This window comes from Moesziomyces antarcticus, assembly GCF_000747765.1.
Source record: "Moesziomyces antarcticus DNA, scaffold: scaffold_v10026, strain JCM 10317, whole genome shotgun sequence".
NCBI classification, from domain to species: Eukaryota; Fungi; Basidiomycota; class Ustilaginomycetes; order Ustilaginales; family Ustilaginaceae; genus Moesziomyces; species Moesziomyces antarcticus.
This window is the reverse complement of record NW_014638984.1, coordinates 1-11,272: the sequence shown is the minus strand read 5'-3', so window position 1 is coordinate 11,272 and position 11,272 is coordinate 1. Positions and strand designations below refer to the sequence as shown.

General features: G+C 63.5%; 3 protein-coding genes across 3 annotated transcripts; 1 reads left to right on the top strand and 2 right to left on the bottom strand.

Annotated features, from left to right (window-relative positions):
• Window positions 1-252: 252 nt before the first annotated feature.
• Window positions 253-1,010, top strand: PAN0_026d6152 (rho3 GTPase; the record flags this gene model as incomplete). Its single annotated transcript, XM_014798384.1, has 3 exons — window positions 253-398; window positions 457-655; window positions 738-1,010. The coding sequence occupies 3 exons, from the start codon at window positions 253-255 to the stop codon at window positions 1,008-1,010; spliced, it is 618 nt and encodes a 205-aa protein (XP_014653870.1).
• Window positions 1,011-1,147: 137 nt separating this feature from the next.
• Window positions 1,148-3,925, bottom strand: PAN0_026c6151 (DNA repair helicase rad25; the record flags this gene model as incomplete). Its single annotated transcript, XM_014798383.1, has 1 exon — window positions 1,148-3,925. One exon carries the CDS (start codon window positions 3,923-3,925, stop codon window positions 1,148-1,150), a length of 2,778 nt encoding a protein of 925 aa, XP_014653869.1.
• Window positions 3,926-4,442: 517 nt separating this feature from the next.
• PAN0_026c6150 (zinc metalloprotease) lies at window positions 4,443-11,087 on the bottom strand (the record flags this gene model as incomplete). The annotated part of the gene is made up of 1 exon (XM_014798382.1): window positions 4,443-11,087. The coding sequence occupies one exon, from the start codon at window positions 11,085-11,087 to the stop codon at window positions 4,443-4,445; it is 6,645 nt and encodes a 2,214-aa protein (XP_014653868.1).
• Window positions 11,088-11,272: the final 185 nt, after the last annotated feature.

The following is an 11,272-nucleotide window of genomic DNA, read 5'->3' as shown; positions in this document are numbered from 1 at the left end:
AATGCGCGCGTCACAGCGGGATAAAAAAAGAGCAACACTTTTTAGGCGCGGCGAGGCTAAATTGGGTGCACTTTAAGCGTCGCGTGGAGGAGCTGCTGCACGCCAAATATGCACTGTGCGGCGCGCAGCGGCAGCGGGTGTCGAGAACAACACCATCATCTCCCTCCACCCGCCTCGCTACTCGACTGCTACTCTCAGCAACGCATCCACCTTGACGGGACTCTTAAACGATCTAGACAGACTGATTGCGTCATGGGGCTGTGTGGACTTGTTGGTGGCGAAGAGGCATTGACGGGGCGGCGGACGCTTGCTCGCAAAGTGCTGGTTCTCGGCGACGGTGCATGCGGCAAAACGAGTCTGCTGTTTGTACTCATCAAGCACGAGTTTCCACAGACATAGTAAGTTGTGCTTCATCTTTGCTTTTCGTGCTGCGTATGCTGACATTGAAGGATGTAGTGAACCGACGGTATTCGAGAACTACGTGCATACGATCCAGCCAGCGCGCGCACGGCATCCGGTCGAAATGACGCTCTGGGACACTGCTGGACAGGAAGAATTCGACAAACTGCGCACACTGTCGTATGCGGATACCCACGTTGTCGTGCTCTGCTTTGCTGCGGATAACCCTGTCAGCCTTGAAAACGTCGAATCTCGTGTAGGTTCCCCTCCCAACCCCCACCCACTTTGTTCTTTCACTAACTTTTGGACCTTGCAACCTGTCTGATGGGGGATGGTAGTGGGTGCCCGAGATTCGAGACCACTGTCCGGGGGTAAAGATCGTCCTGGTGGCGCTCAAGTGCGATCTGCGCAGCGGAGGGGAGCGAGAGAAGCGCCGCATGCTGTCGTACGAAGACGGCGTGCGCGTCGCCAAACGCATCCACGCCTCGCGCTACCTCGAATGCTCCGCCAAACTCAACCGCGGCGTAAACCAGGCCTTCCTCGAAATCGCCGCCGTAGCCGCCCAGGCACATCCAAACCGTTCCACCACCTCCTCATGCACAATCGCCTAGCCCTTTCTCCCAAGCCCCCAAAACGCTCCCTCTGCTGTATTTGTACAACTCACCCCTTCGCGCACCGATACCCCAACCATCACAAATGTGTGCAAAACTATTGGTCTGCATTGCATCTTCGACTCGAATGCGAGGGATCAATCGTCCATGTTCTTGCGCTTGGCCTTGTCGGCGCGCTTCTGGAAGAGCTTGTGACGGCCCTGCTCCTTGTTGAGCGTCTTGTTGACCGAGCGGTTGCGTTCGATGTACGACATGTGCTGCGCGCCGCTGAGTGCATTGAGCGAGCCCGTCGTACGTGCTGCCCTGGGCATGGCCGCATTCGCCGAGGCGCCCACACCGCCCACCCTGCGCGCACCGCCACCCCCGCCACCGCCAAACTCGGTGCCGTGCATGTCGGAGCCAAGGTCGGCATCTGCCTCGTTGGCAATGAGCACGCTCTGCAGCAGCTCGATCTGGTCCGACTGCTTCTTGTACACCAGCTCCGGCATGTCTTCCATGCCCACCAGATGCGTGATCACGCGGAAGGCGTAGCCCTGGTCGATCAGGAACTGCTGCCGCTTGGTCGAGTAGAACATCTCGGCCGTATCCTTGCTCACCAGACTGTAGAAGAAGGCGTTGAAGCCCTCGTCGTTTCGACGCTTGGCTCGCAGGATGCGTCCCAGACGCTGCGCCTCCTGCCTGCGCGAGCCAAAGTGCGACGAAATCTGGATCAGACACGTCGCCTCGGGCAGGTCGATCGACGTGTCGCCCACCTTGGACAGGAAGATCGTGTTGACAATCGGATTGTGCTGGAAGTTTTGCAGGATGCGCATGCGCTCCACGTGCGCCGTACCGCCGTGGATGAACGGCTTCTTGAGCTTCATCGCATACGCCTCGAGCGCAAACACGTTGTCCGAAAACACAATGATCTTGTCGCCGCGATTCTCGTGGTAGTCGATGAGGAACTGGCATGCCTGGAACTTTTTCGGGTTCATGCAGTACAGCAGCATCTTCTTGCGGCTCTTTTCGCGCAGATACTCGCGGTAGAACTCGGGCGTCATCGGACACCACACCTCGGCACACTGCACCGTCGCAATGTGGCCCTTGGCCGCCAGATCCATCCAGTTGGCCTCGTACAGCTTGGGCCCCACGAGGAAGTTGAGCTCGTCGATCTTTTCGTCCTCGCGCACCAGCGTCGCCGTCAAGCCTAGCTTCGAGTGCGCCTTGATCTTGGTCAGCACGCGTCGGAACATGCTCGCCGGCACGACGTGCACCTCGTCCAACAAGATGAATCCCCACTCGCGAGACTCGAGAAAGTTCATCATCTTCTGCGACGTGTGCGACCGCTTGCCCGTGTTGGCGACCATCGAGTAGGTCGACACCACGATGCCCGATGCGCCCGAGAACTTTTCCTTCTGATCGGCGGTGAAGACGCTGATCTGGTTGTCCTGGATGTTGCTCCACTGCAAAAACTGCTGCCGCCACTGCATCACGCTCACACTGCTCGTGCACAGCACCAAACAGCTCTTCTTGATGGTGCACGCCGCCGTGATGCCAACGAGCGTCTTGCCCGCACCGCACGGAAGCACGATGATGCCGCTTCGCGCACGGCCGTTACCAAACATCTTGGCTAGACTCTTCTCCTGGTACGGCCGGATGTGAGTGATGGGCTTGAGATCGATCTCGAGGTCGGCGTTGAGCTGGTCGTTGCGGAAGTCGTACTCCTCGAGCATCGGATAGCCGATCTCGTTGCACCGTTTCTTGACCTGCTCGATGCACTCTTCGACGATCTCGAAGCTGTGCACCGTGTCGTCCTCGTCCAGCTCGTCCGCCTCGTCCACGCCGATGATGGCCGAAAACAAGTCCGCCTCATCCTCGCGACGTGCCGCATCGGCGCTCTCGGGCTGGGGCCCGGATCCGCTCGCGCCGCTGCCACTAGCCCCAGCCGCCCCAGGAGCTTGCGCGGCATTACCCGCCGCCTGTCTCGCCTTGCGCGCTGCGCCCTCTGTACCTGGAATCACCAGGTCGCCGCGCGTGGGAGCCTGCGCTTTGCCAAGCACCTCCATGCGCCCCGACCTCGCCGCATTCGGATCCTCACGCACGCGCGCCGCACCAATGATGCTGTCCTGCAGCAGCGTCTGGAGGATCTCGGGATGCGCGCTCTCGACAAAGTACTTGTTCTGCTTGAGCACGAGCTTGATCTTGCCGAAGCTTGCCGTGTATTCGCGGATAAAGTCGAGCACGGCATCGGGCACGGGCACCTTGGAGAGTCGGTTGAGCACCTCGATGATGTCGTTGGGCTGCAGACCCACCGAGACGGCGGCGTAGAGCGAGTAGGGCGTGAGCTTGTATTCGTGGATGTACGCGGGGCGGCTGACGGGCTCTGCGATGGCGATGAGAAAGTCCTGCGCCTGCTCGGCAAGTGGGCTGAAGCCCTCGAGGATGATGTGGCCGTCGTCGGGCGAGATCCAGAGCGGCCTGCTGGCGTGATCGAGCTTGAGCGGCATCTTGGTAAAGTCGCGCGTGTGGAAGCGCAGCTCGCCCGACTCGTAGCGCTCCTGCTCGTCGTCCTCGTCCATGGCAGGGCCGTTGAAGCGAGGCGCGGCTCCGGAGAGAGGATGCTGGCGGGCGATGGCACTGGTGGGAGCCGCACGTCCTGCGTCTGCGGCCTTTCCCTTTTTGGCGGTGGCTGCTGCGCCTCGGCCTGTTCTCCTGCTGCTGCCGTATTCGTCGCCCGAGTCGTCCGACACGAACCCATCATCGAGGGCGAACGCCTGCTCGCCACCCTCATCGTCGTCGTCGTCAGCACGGCGGCTCACGGGCGTCCCTCGAGAGCTCTGAGCGCGAGACGCAGCAGCGGATGTGGACGCACTGGCCCCAGCATTGGGACGCAGCTTGACCGTGATGCGTGGGCGCGAGCCCTCGTTGGCGGACATGCTGGTTGTTCGTGCGAGCCAGCTGCGGCAAGCAGCGGGTCAAGAGCTGCGTATGGATGCGCTATCCGGCCTTGCTGGTGCTGTAAGTGCTCAGAGCGGCGCAGATCCCATGTGAAGGCGGTGAAGACGGTGATGGAGGAGAAGGCAGTGGGCGATGGGGGAGTGGCGGCGGATAAGGCTGCGAGAATGGCCATTTCACCTCCACACAGACTGCTGCAGTGCCGCCCGCGACTCAGCCATTTTGAACCGCACATTTTCGGCCGGGAGCACGCGGACCTTGCCACCACTTCAGCCACAGCATCTCCAACGCCCTCGACTCAGCTCTGCGTTCCGCAAGGCCTGAGCAACGGTAAGGGCAGCGCCGAGACGTCTCAATCATCCAGTATTGTCCACCAGATGCGCTGATACCGGCATGCATGCAGTCCATCAATTCCACCTTAGACTCCTCGACATCGCACACTACTCATGCAGAGACCCCACGATCCCATTTAAAAATACATTGCTACGGTGACTTGGTCTACTTGCGTACAAGATCGATGAGCGGCTGCCCGTCCGCCTTCATGCGGCGCTGGCGCTCGATCGCGTCTTCTCTGCGGCGCGCTTCGTTAGCGCGCAGCGCGTTGCGGTCCATTAGCCCCAAATCGTGCATCGCTGCTGTAGGCGGTGCGGTAGCGGGGTGACCACGAAGTGCCTCCTTGGCGTCGTTGATCGCCTTGTCTGCCAACAGGCTTCCCTTGGCGAATGGGCCGGCGAAAGCGCTGCTGTCGATCAGCGGCGATGGAGCGCTAGCCACGCCACTTGGCGGCGCTGCCTCTCCCGCTGCGCGACCGTTCGGACGACGTGCCGTGTTCTTGCGCGACAATCCTCCGCTCGCCATCGCACCTGCGAATCCGGCCTCCTGCCCAACGCCGGGCGAATCAACGTGAAACAGCACCGCCTTCTCCTGCCGCAGGATATACGTGCGCGCATTGAGGATGGCGCGCACCCAATCTCGATGCGCCGCAGGATCGGTCAGGCAAAAGTAGTGGATGTAGTCCTGGTCCGGTTTCTCAAACATGGTGATCGGATCCTGCGATCGCAGCGCAAACCCATTCGCCTTGGGCATCTTGACCGCCGAGCCGTCCACGAGGTAAATGTCGAAAGTCGAGATCTGGCAGATGGACGTCTCGTCCTTGCCCTTTTCGTTCTTGGCGTGGTAGAGCGCATGGTCGCGCAGCTCGAGCCAGCGCTTGTTCCACTTCTTCTTGCGGTCCTGCACGTACACGTACCCTGCCAGCGCAGGCGAGCTCGCCGGGACCGCGCGAATCGAGAGGTACGGCGACAGCTCGGTGCGCTTGATGAGGAAAAAGTCGGTCTGCGGATGCGCGCGCACATTAACCACGTCGGTGATCATCTCGTACTCGCGCAACGGACGCTCGATGCCCAGCTGCGCCGAACAGTCAAACACCACCCAGCCGCCCTTGCTGTCGTCCATGGGCAGCCTCTCGCGCTCGATCACCTCGAGCGCCAGATCGCGCGCACGCGCCGACACGGGCACCTCCACCACCGCAAACCGCTGTCGCGACAGGATGTACACCTTGTGCGGCTGGCGCATCTCAGCCGTGGCGAGCGGTGGCGCAACCGCATTGTCGTGAGACGTCGCCACGTTGCTCGTCATGCTCGACGCACCCCGCTGCATCTGCGCCGCATGCGAGTCGACGCTGCCAGTTACAGCCTCGGCGGGCGGACGCCCGTGCTGCATCGCCGCCTGCGACAGCGCCGCGAAAGTTGCAGCTTGCGCGCTGTGCGGCGAGCCCGAAGCCTGCGAGTCTTTGGACCCGGTGCCTGGCCTTGCGAGCTCGGGCATGGGCGGGGCAGCGGCCGTGTTGATCGTGAGTGCAGCCTGATTGCGCGACACCGAGCGCGAACGCAAGCGCTGCAGCATGCTGGGATGATGCACCGGCGTAGCGGCAGCCGGAACGATGCCCAGCCCGCCGGCCGAAGTAGTAGGCGCCGCATGGGCTCGCAAGTCGACGCGCTGACGCGGGTTGGCCATCTCCGGCACCTCGGGCAAGCGCGGCGACGTCGGCGTATGACCCACAGGCTCGCCCTGGTTGAAAGAAGGCGAGATGGGCGACGTGGTGCCGCGCTTCACCTGTGCCGTGGCCGCATTGAGCGCCGCCGTGGCCGAGGACGCGAGCGCCTGTGCCTGTGCCAATGCCGCGGGTGACGGATTCGCCTGAGCGTGCGCCATGGCCTTCTGAGCCGCCACGACGGTGGCCATTGCGTTGGACGGCAGATCCGGCATCTTTGACATGGCCGGGATCGTCGGGCTGACAGCGGAAGAAGTGAGCGGCATCGCTTGCACCGCCGCTCTGGCACGCAGCGCGGCTTCCGAGGGAGTCCTGGCCTTGAGACCAGGATGCACGTTGCGCTCGCGCGGCGTGGTACGCACCGATTTGGAGCGCGACACCGAAGCGACATCCGCGACCTGCTGTCGGTCCGCACCTCGTCCCGCGTCATGGCGTGCGACCGTCTGGGCGCGCTGCATGATGGCGGCGTTGGGCGGATGCGCGATATCGCGCCGTGCTTGCACCTGCGCCAGCTTCTGTGCGAGGTCTTTGGGGTTCACCACGGCATCACCCGTCTGACCTCTCGCCTGTGCGGGCGGGGCGTGGCGAGCGTGGCCATGCGTCGAAGGCGTGGCACTCGTATTAGTCGACTTGCCTTCGAGCGCTTGCTGTGCGAGCGCAAAGTGTCGTCTGCGCTCCTGTGCTCGCAGCGCCTTTTGCAGCGCCTTGGGGTCGTCGACGAGCGTGCCGAGAGGCTTGTCATCGGAAGAGTCCGAGTCCGCCTCCTCGGCGTCGGCTTGGACGGCGGGCATGGATGCATTGCGGGTGGGTACCACAGGCATGCCCGCGCCACGGGTGGCGGCCGACTGCTCTACCGCGCCGTAGTCGTCCTCCGAATCGCCATCGGTCAGCGCCTCGGCCTCTTCCTCTTCGTCGGAGTCGTCGTCGTCGTCCTCGCTGTCGTCATCGTCATCATCACCCGGGTTACGGCCAGAGCCAGGGCGCTTTCCGCCCCCGCCGCCCGATCCGCCGCCGAAGCCTCTGCCTCCACCGCCGTCGCTCGAACCGTAATCGTCCGTGTCGCTGTCGTCCGAGCCCCCGCCGGCATCGTCGCCACCTCCGCCTCCCGACGCCAGCACACGTGGCGTTGTACCCGACGAACCGGTAGCAGCAGCCAACACAGCCGAGGAGGGCAGCCCTTCTGCCGCCAGCAGGTCGTAGGCGTCGGAGCCACGCTCGCTCATCCACTGCAAGCCGAGGTCCGACATGGAGTTGTAGCGCGGGAAGCGGTCCTTCTGCCTGCGGATGCGGCGAGCCTTTTGGAGCTTGGCCTGCTGACGGCTGATCAGGCGGCGAGGCGGACCATCGAATTCGACAACGTCGGCCGCGGCGATTGAAAGCTCCGCGCGCCCCACTTCGGTAGCCATGCTCGTTTCGGCGATTGTCGGCAAGCGCTCCTCATCGGCGTCAAAAGATGCGTGATGCGGTGTGGAGAGCTCGCTGTCGGAACGCGTGTGGGATAGCTGGGATCCGATCACGCTGGCTTCGCTGGAATGGTTGGGTCGAAAGACGTCTGCCGGCACGTCGGCGTGCGCCTTGTCGAGAGTCGTGTTTGAGGACGACTGACGCAGATGCCTTAGATTCCTGGGCGGCAGCGGCGCGTCCTCGGAAGGCGAAGGCCGGGAACGAGATCGGCCCGTAGGCCAGGATGGATCGACGGGTGTCGAGGGAAGCTTCTTGTCGATCGTCGCTGGCATCACGGGCGTCACTGGAGACGAGGCCGACGACGAGGGCTCACGGGTGGCCCAAGCTGGAGCCGACTGCGGAGGTGTGGGCGCGAGCCTGGACGGGCGAAAGTCGTAGCTGAACGCGTCGTGGGTGGTCGAGAGGTACGGCGAAGACAAGCCGGCGGCGCTGACGCTGGTGCCGATGTAGTTCTCGGGCCAGATGTTGCTCCTCGCCTGCGCCAGGATCTGCTGCGTAGTGAGGGGCGCGGTCGATCCGTCGGACAAGCTTGAATGCTGCGCAAGCGTCGGGGTGGCCGGTGGTTCCGCGACAAAGTGTGGCGAGAACGAGGGCCCAGGGGAAGGGCCGTTCTGAGCCGGAAGCGTTGTGTACTCTGTGCCCTGAAAGGGCCTGGTCGTGAGGCCTGGGACGGGCGGCGAGGACACTACCTGCGGAGACGGAGGCAGGGGGAAGGGGAACTCGGTTCGATCTGCGAATGCCGACGCTGGAGAAGCGAGATCGCGAGCGGTGCCCGGGGTCGAAGGCGAGGCCGACTGACCGCTGAGATTGGACATGCTCTTCTTTCTGAGCGACGGAAGGCCATTGAGGAGCAATCGCTTGGACACGGATCCAGCCGACGGCTTTGACGGCACAGGCGCGGCCTGGACGGCGGCACCCTGCGAAAGGCGCGACTTGCTGGAGCGTTTGGACTGCCTCCTACCTGCTTCGGGAGCCGGCTCCTTGGCAGCCACGGGTCCGGCGATGAGGTCGCGTGCGATGGCGATGCTGTTTTTGCGGCTGTTGGAGAAGCTCTTTCTGCCCTTGGAGAAGGACTTGCGCGCGCCCTTTGTGGAGACGGCCGACTCGCCGTCGGATTCCGAGGCGGAGCTCCACCTGCTCTCGCCCACTGGCACCTCGCTGGTGTGCGCCATGACCAAAGCCGGGTGGACCTCGAGGCTGTCCGAGACGGACGGGACGAGCGGCGGTGATTGAGCGGCCGAGTCGTCGCGCGTGTTGTCGCGGATGGCAAAGGACGGCGGCGCGGGCACGATGCTCTGCTTGCGCGATCGCACTGCGCTGCCAGCTTCGACCTGCTGCCTGGGATCCACGGCGTCTGCGAGAGGAGCTTGCTCTGCTGGCTGGTTGGGTCCGAAGATGGCGATGTTGAACTTGGGCACCGAGGGAGCGGCCGAAGCGGGTGGTGTGGCTTGGGAATGCGACGGAGCACGCGCCGCCGGATCGACTTGGGATTCGAGGCTCGACAGCGAGTCGGAGACTGTCATTGCCGTACCGGCTCCTGCTGGTGAAGCCAAGGACGACTTTCTGGTGGGGGGGTGGTGCAAGAAGCCGAGCATGGTCTGGAGGCTGAGGCCTTCGGCAGAGGAGCTCGTCTCGAGGTCCTCGTACTCGAACGCCGCAGCCGAGTCCGAGCCGGAGCTGTGACGAGTCTGGCCTGCGAGATCCAAGGAGTCTGCGACACTGCTGTGCGCCGAGAGGCGGCTGGGTGGAGACTGGCGCAGGATGCGATCGAAAACAGTGGTTTGAGCCGAGGCGGTGTTGGGTGTGGCAGTCTCAGCGGCGGGCTCTGAGGGCTCGCTGGGTGCTATCGCATCGCCGTGGGACTGGCTGCTAGCCTTGGCAGCGCTCTGATCTTGGTCGGACTCTTCTTCGGAGTCAAAATCGTAGAAAGCGGTGCGGAGCGGTTCGGAATAGTCGGAAGCGGATTTGGGCGCATCGGGCGCGGGGGCGGATTCGTGCCATGCTGGTGCCCGACCAGGCGATCGGGAATGCGATGCAGAAAGCGGCGACTTTTGGTTGGCAGCGGCAGCGGGGGAGCGCCTGCGACGCGCATCGGCGGAGCCCGGGAGCGTGTCCGAGTTGCTGGTGGTTGGCGAGGAAGTGAGGACAAGAGGCGTCGGAGCGGCCTTTCTGCGGCTGAGGGAAGCGGCTCGCGATCGCTGACCGGAAGAAAAGCCAGGTGCACGAGTTGGGAGGAAGGAGGTGGCGGTCGATGGGCCGGCTGGCGCCGAGGACGGGCCGGGGGCCGCTGCGTCGTATTCGTCGCTGTGATCGACGGCCATGTCGGATCTGGCGCTGAGCGGAGGTGGTTGATAGGAGGTTTCCGCGTATGCTGCTGGCTGGAGCTGGTGGAGCGGACCTCGGGGAGTGGGAGTGGTTGAAGCCGATGCGGTTGGCTCTAGGAAGGAGCTGGCTTGGTACTGTGGGGTGGAGGCGATCTGAGCGATGAATTCCTCTGCCGAGAGGGGCGTTTGGCGTTGTGGTGGTGCAAGCGAGGCGGGGTCGGGAGACTGGAGGGTGGACGGGTCGAAAGCAGGACCGCTTGGCATGACGGGCAGGGGCGATCGCATCTGGGGCGTGGTGCAACGCGACGACTGCTCGGATGCGGGAGTGGGCTGGGGCGAGGTGAAGGCTTCGAGCAAGCCCTCGCTCGGTCTGCGACCTCCGAATCTTCGCACTGCTGGTGGTCCACCTGATGAGACGAGGAGAAGCTGCTTGGGACCCTGGGGCAGCGTGTCTCGTGGCATGGTGGCGGTGCTGACGAGCTGAGGGGACTTTGAGCGGAGGTAGGCTCTGCGCTGGTGGGGCTGTCCGAGCTTGTCGGCGGGCAGGTTGTTGACGAGGGCGGGAGCGGTGGCGGGTGGAGCTGGGTTGAGGGCGACGCCGCCGAGGCCGAGACCGACGAGGAGGGCATTGCGATCTGCGCTGATGGGAGGGGCGTTCCAGGACGGGGTGGAGTTGTAGACGGGGATGGAGGGCTCTGGGTGTGCGGGAGCTTGACGTTTGCGAACGAGGTTGAGCTCCTTTGGTCTCCAGGCGTGTGTGTTGCCGTTGGGCGTGATCGGGGTGAGTGGGTCGTGTCGGTCGTTTGCGTCGATCTCGGAGGAATGCGAGTGTGCGTGAGAGCTGGAGACGCTGTGATCGGTTTCTGCGCTGTTTACGTCGCTGACGGCTGGACTGTAGTGGTCGATGGAGCTGTCTGCGGAGGTGTGCTTGTCGGGGAGGACGGTTTGAAGCAGAGACAAGGAGGAGGAGGAGGATGGATAGGAGGAGAGGGAGTTGAGCGACTCGATCGAGTTGGAGGATGTGAAGAGCTGCGCGGTGGAGCGGGACGAGTCGGCCGAGTCTGCCTGTGCCTGTGCGGATGCGTGTGAGGCTGCCTTGAGCGAAGGGAGGGAGGGGCGAGCGAGACGTTCTGCCTGTGCGCGCGAGCGTGGTGGAGGCTGCGGGAAGAGCGTGTGGAAGAGGTCGTCGTGCTGGTGGATGGAAGCAGCGTTGGATCGTGTGGGCCTGGCTAGGTCGTAGGATTCGAAGGTGGGCAGCGGCATGTCGCGGCTATGCCGGCGTGTTTGGGTGGATGTGGACATGTTGAGTCGAGTCGAGGCTGGCTCGGGGCATCAGCTGGGCGTCATGGGGCTAGAAATGGAGATGCAAGGGAGAACAAGACGGACGTGACGAGACGAGGAGCGCGCGATACCGAGAAGAGCCGAACGAGAACAGAAAAAAGGCGCAGAGGAGTGGATGGTGGTGGTGGTGGTGGTGGTGGTGGTGG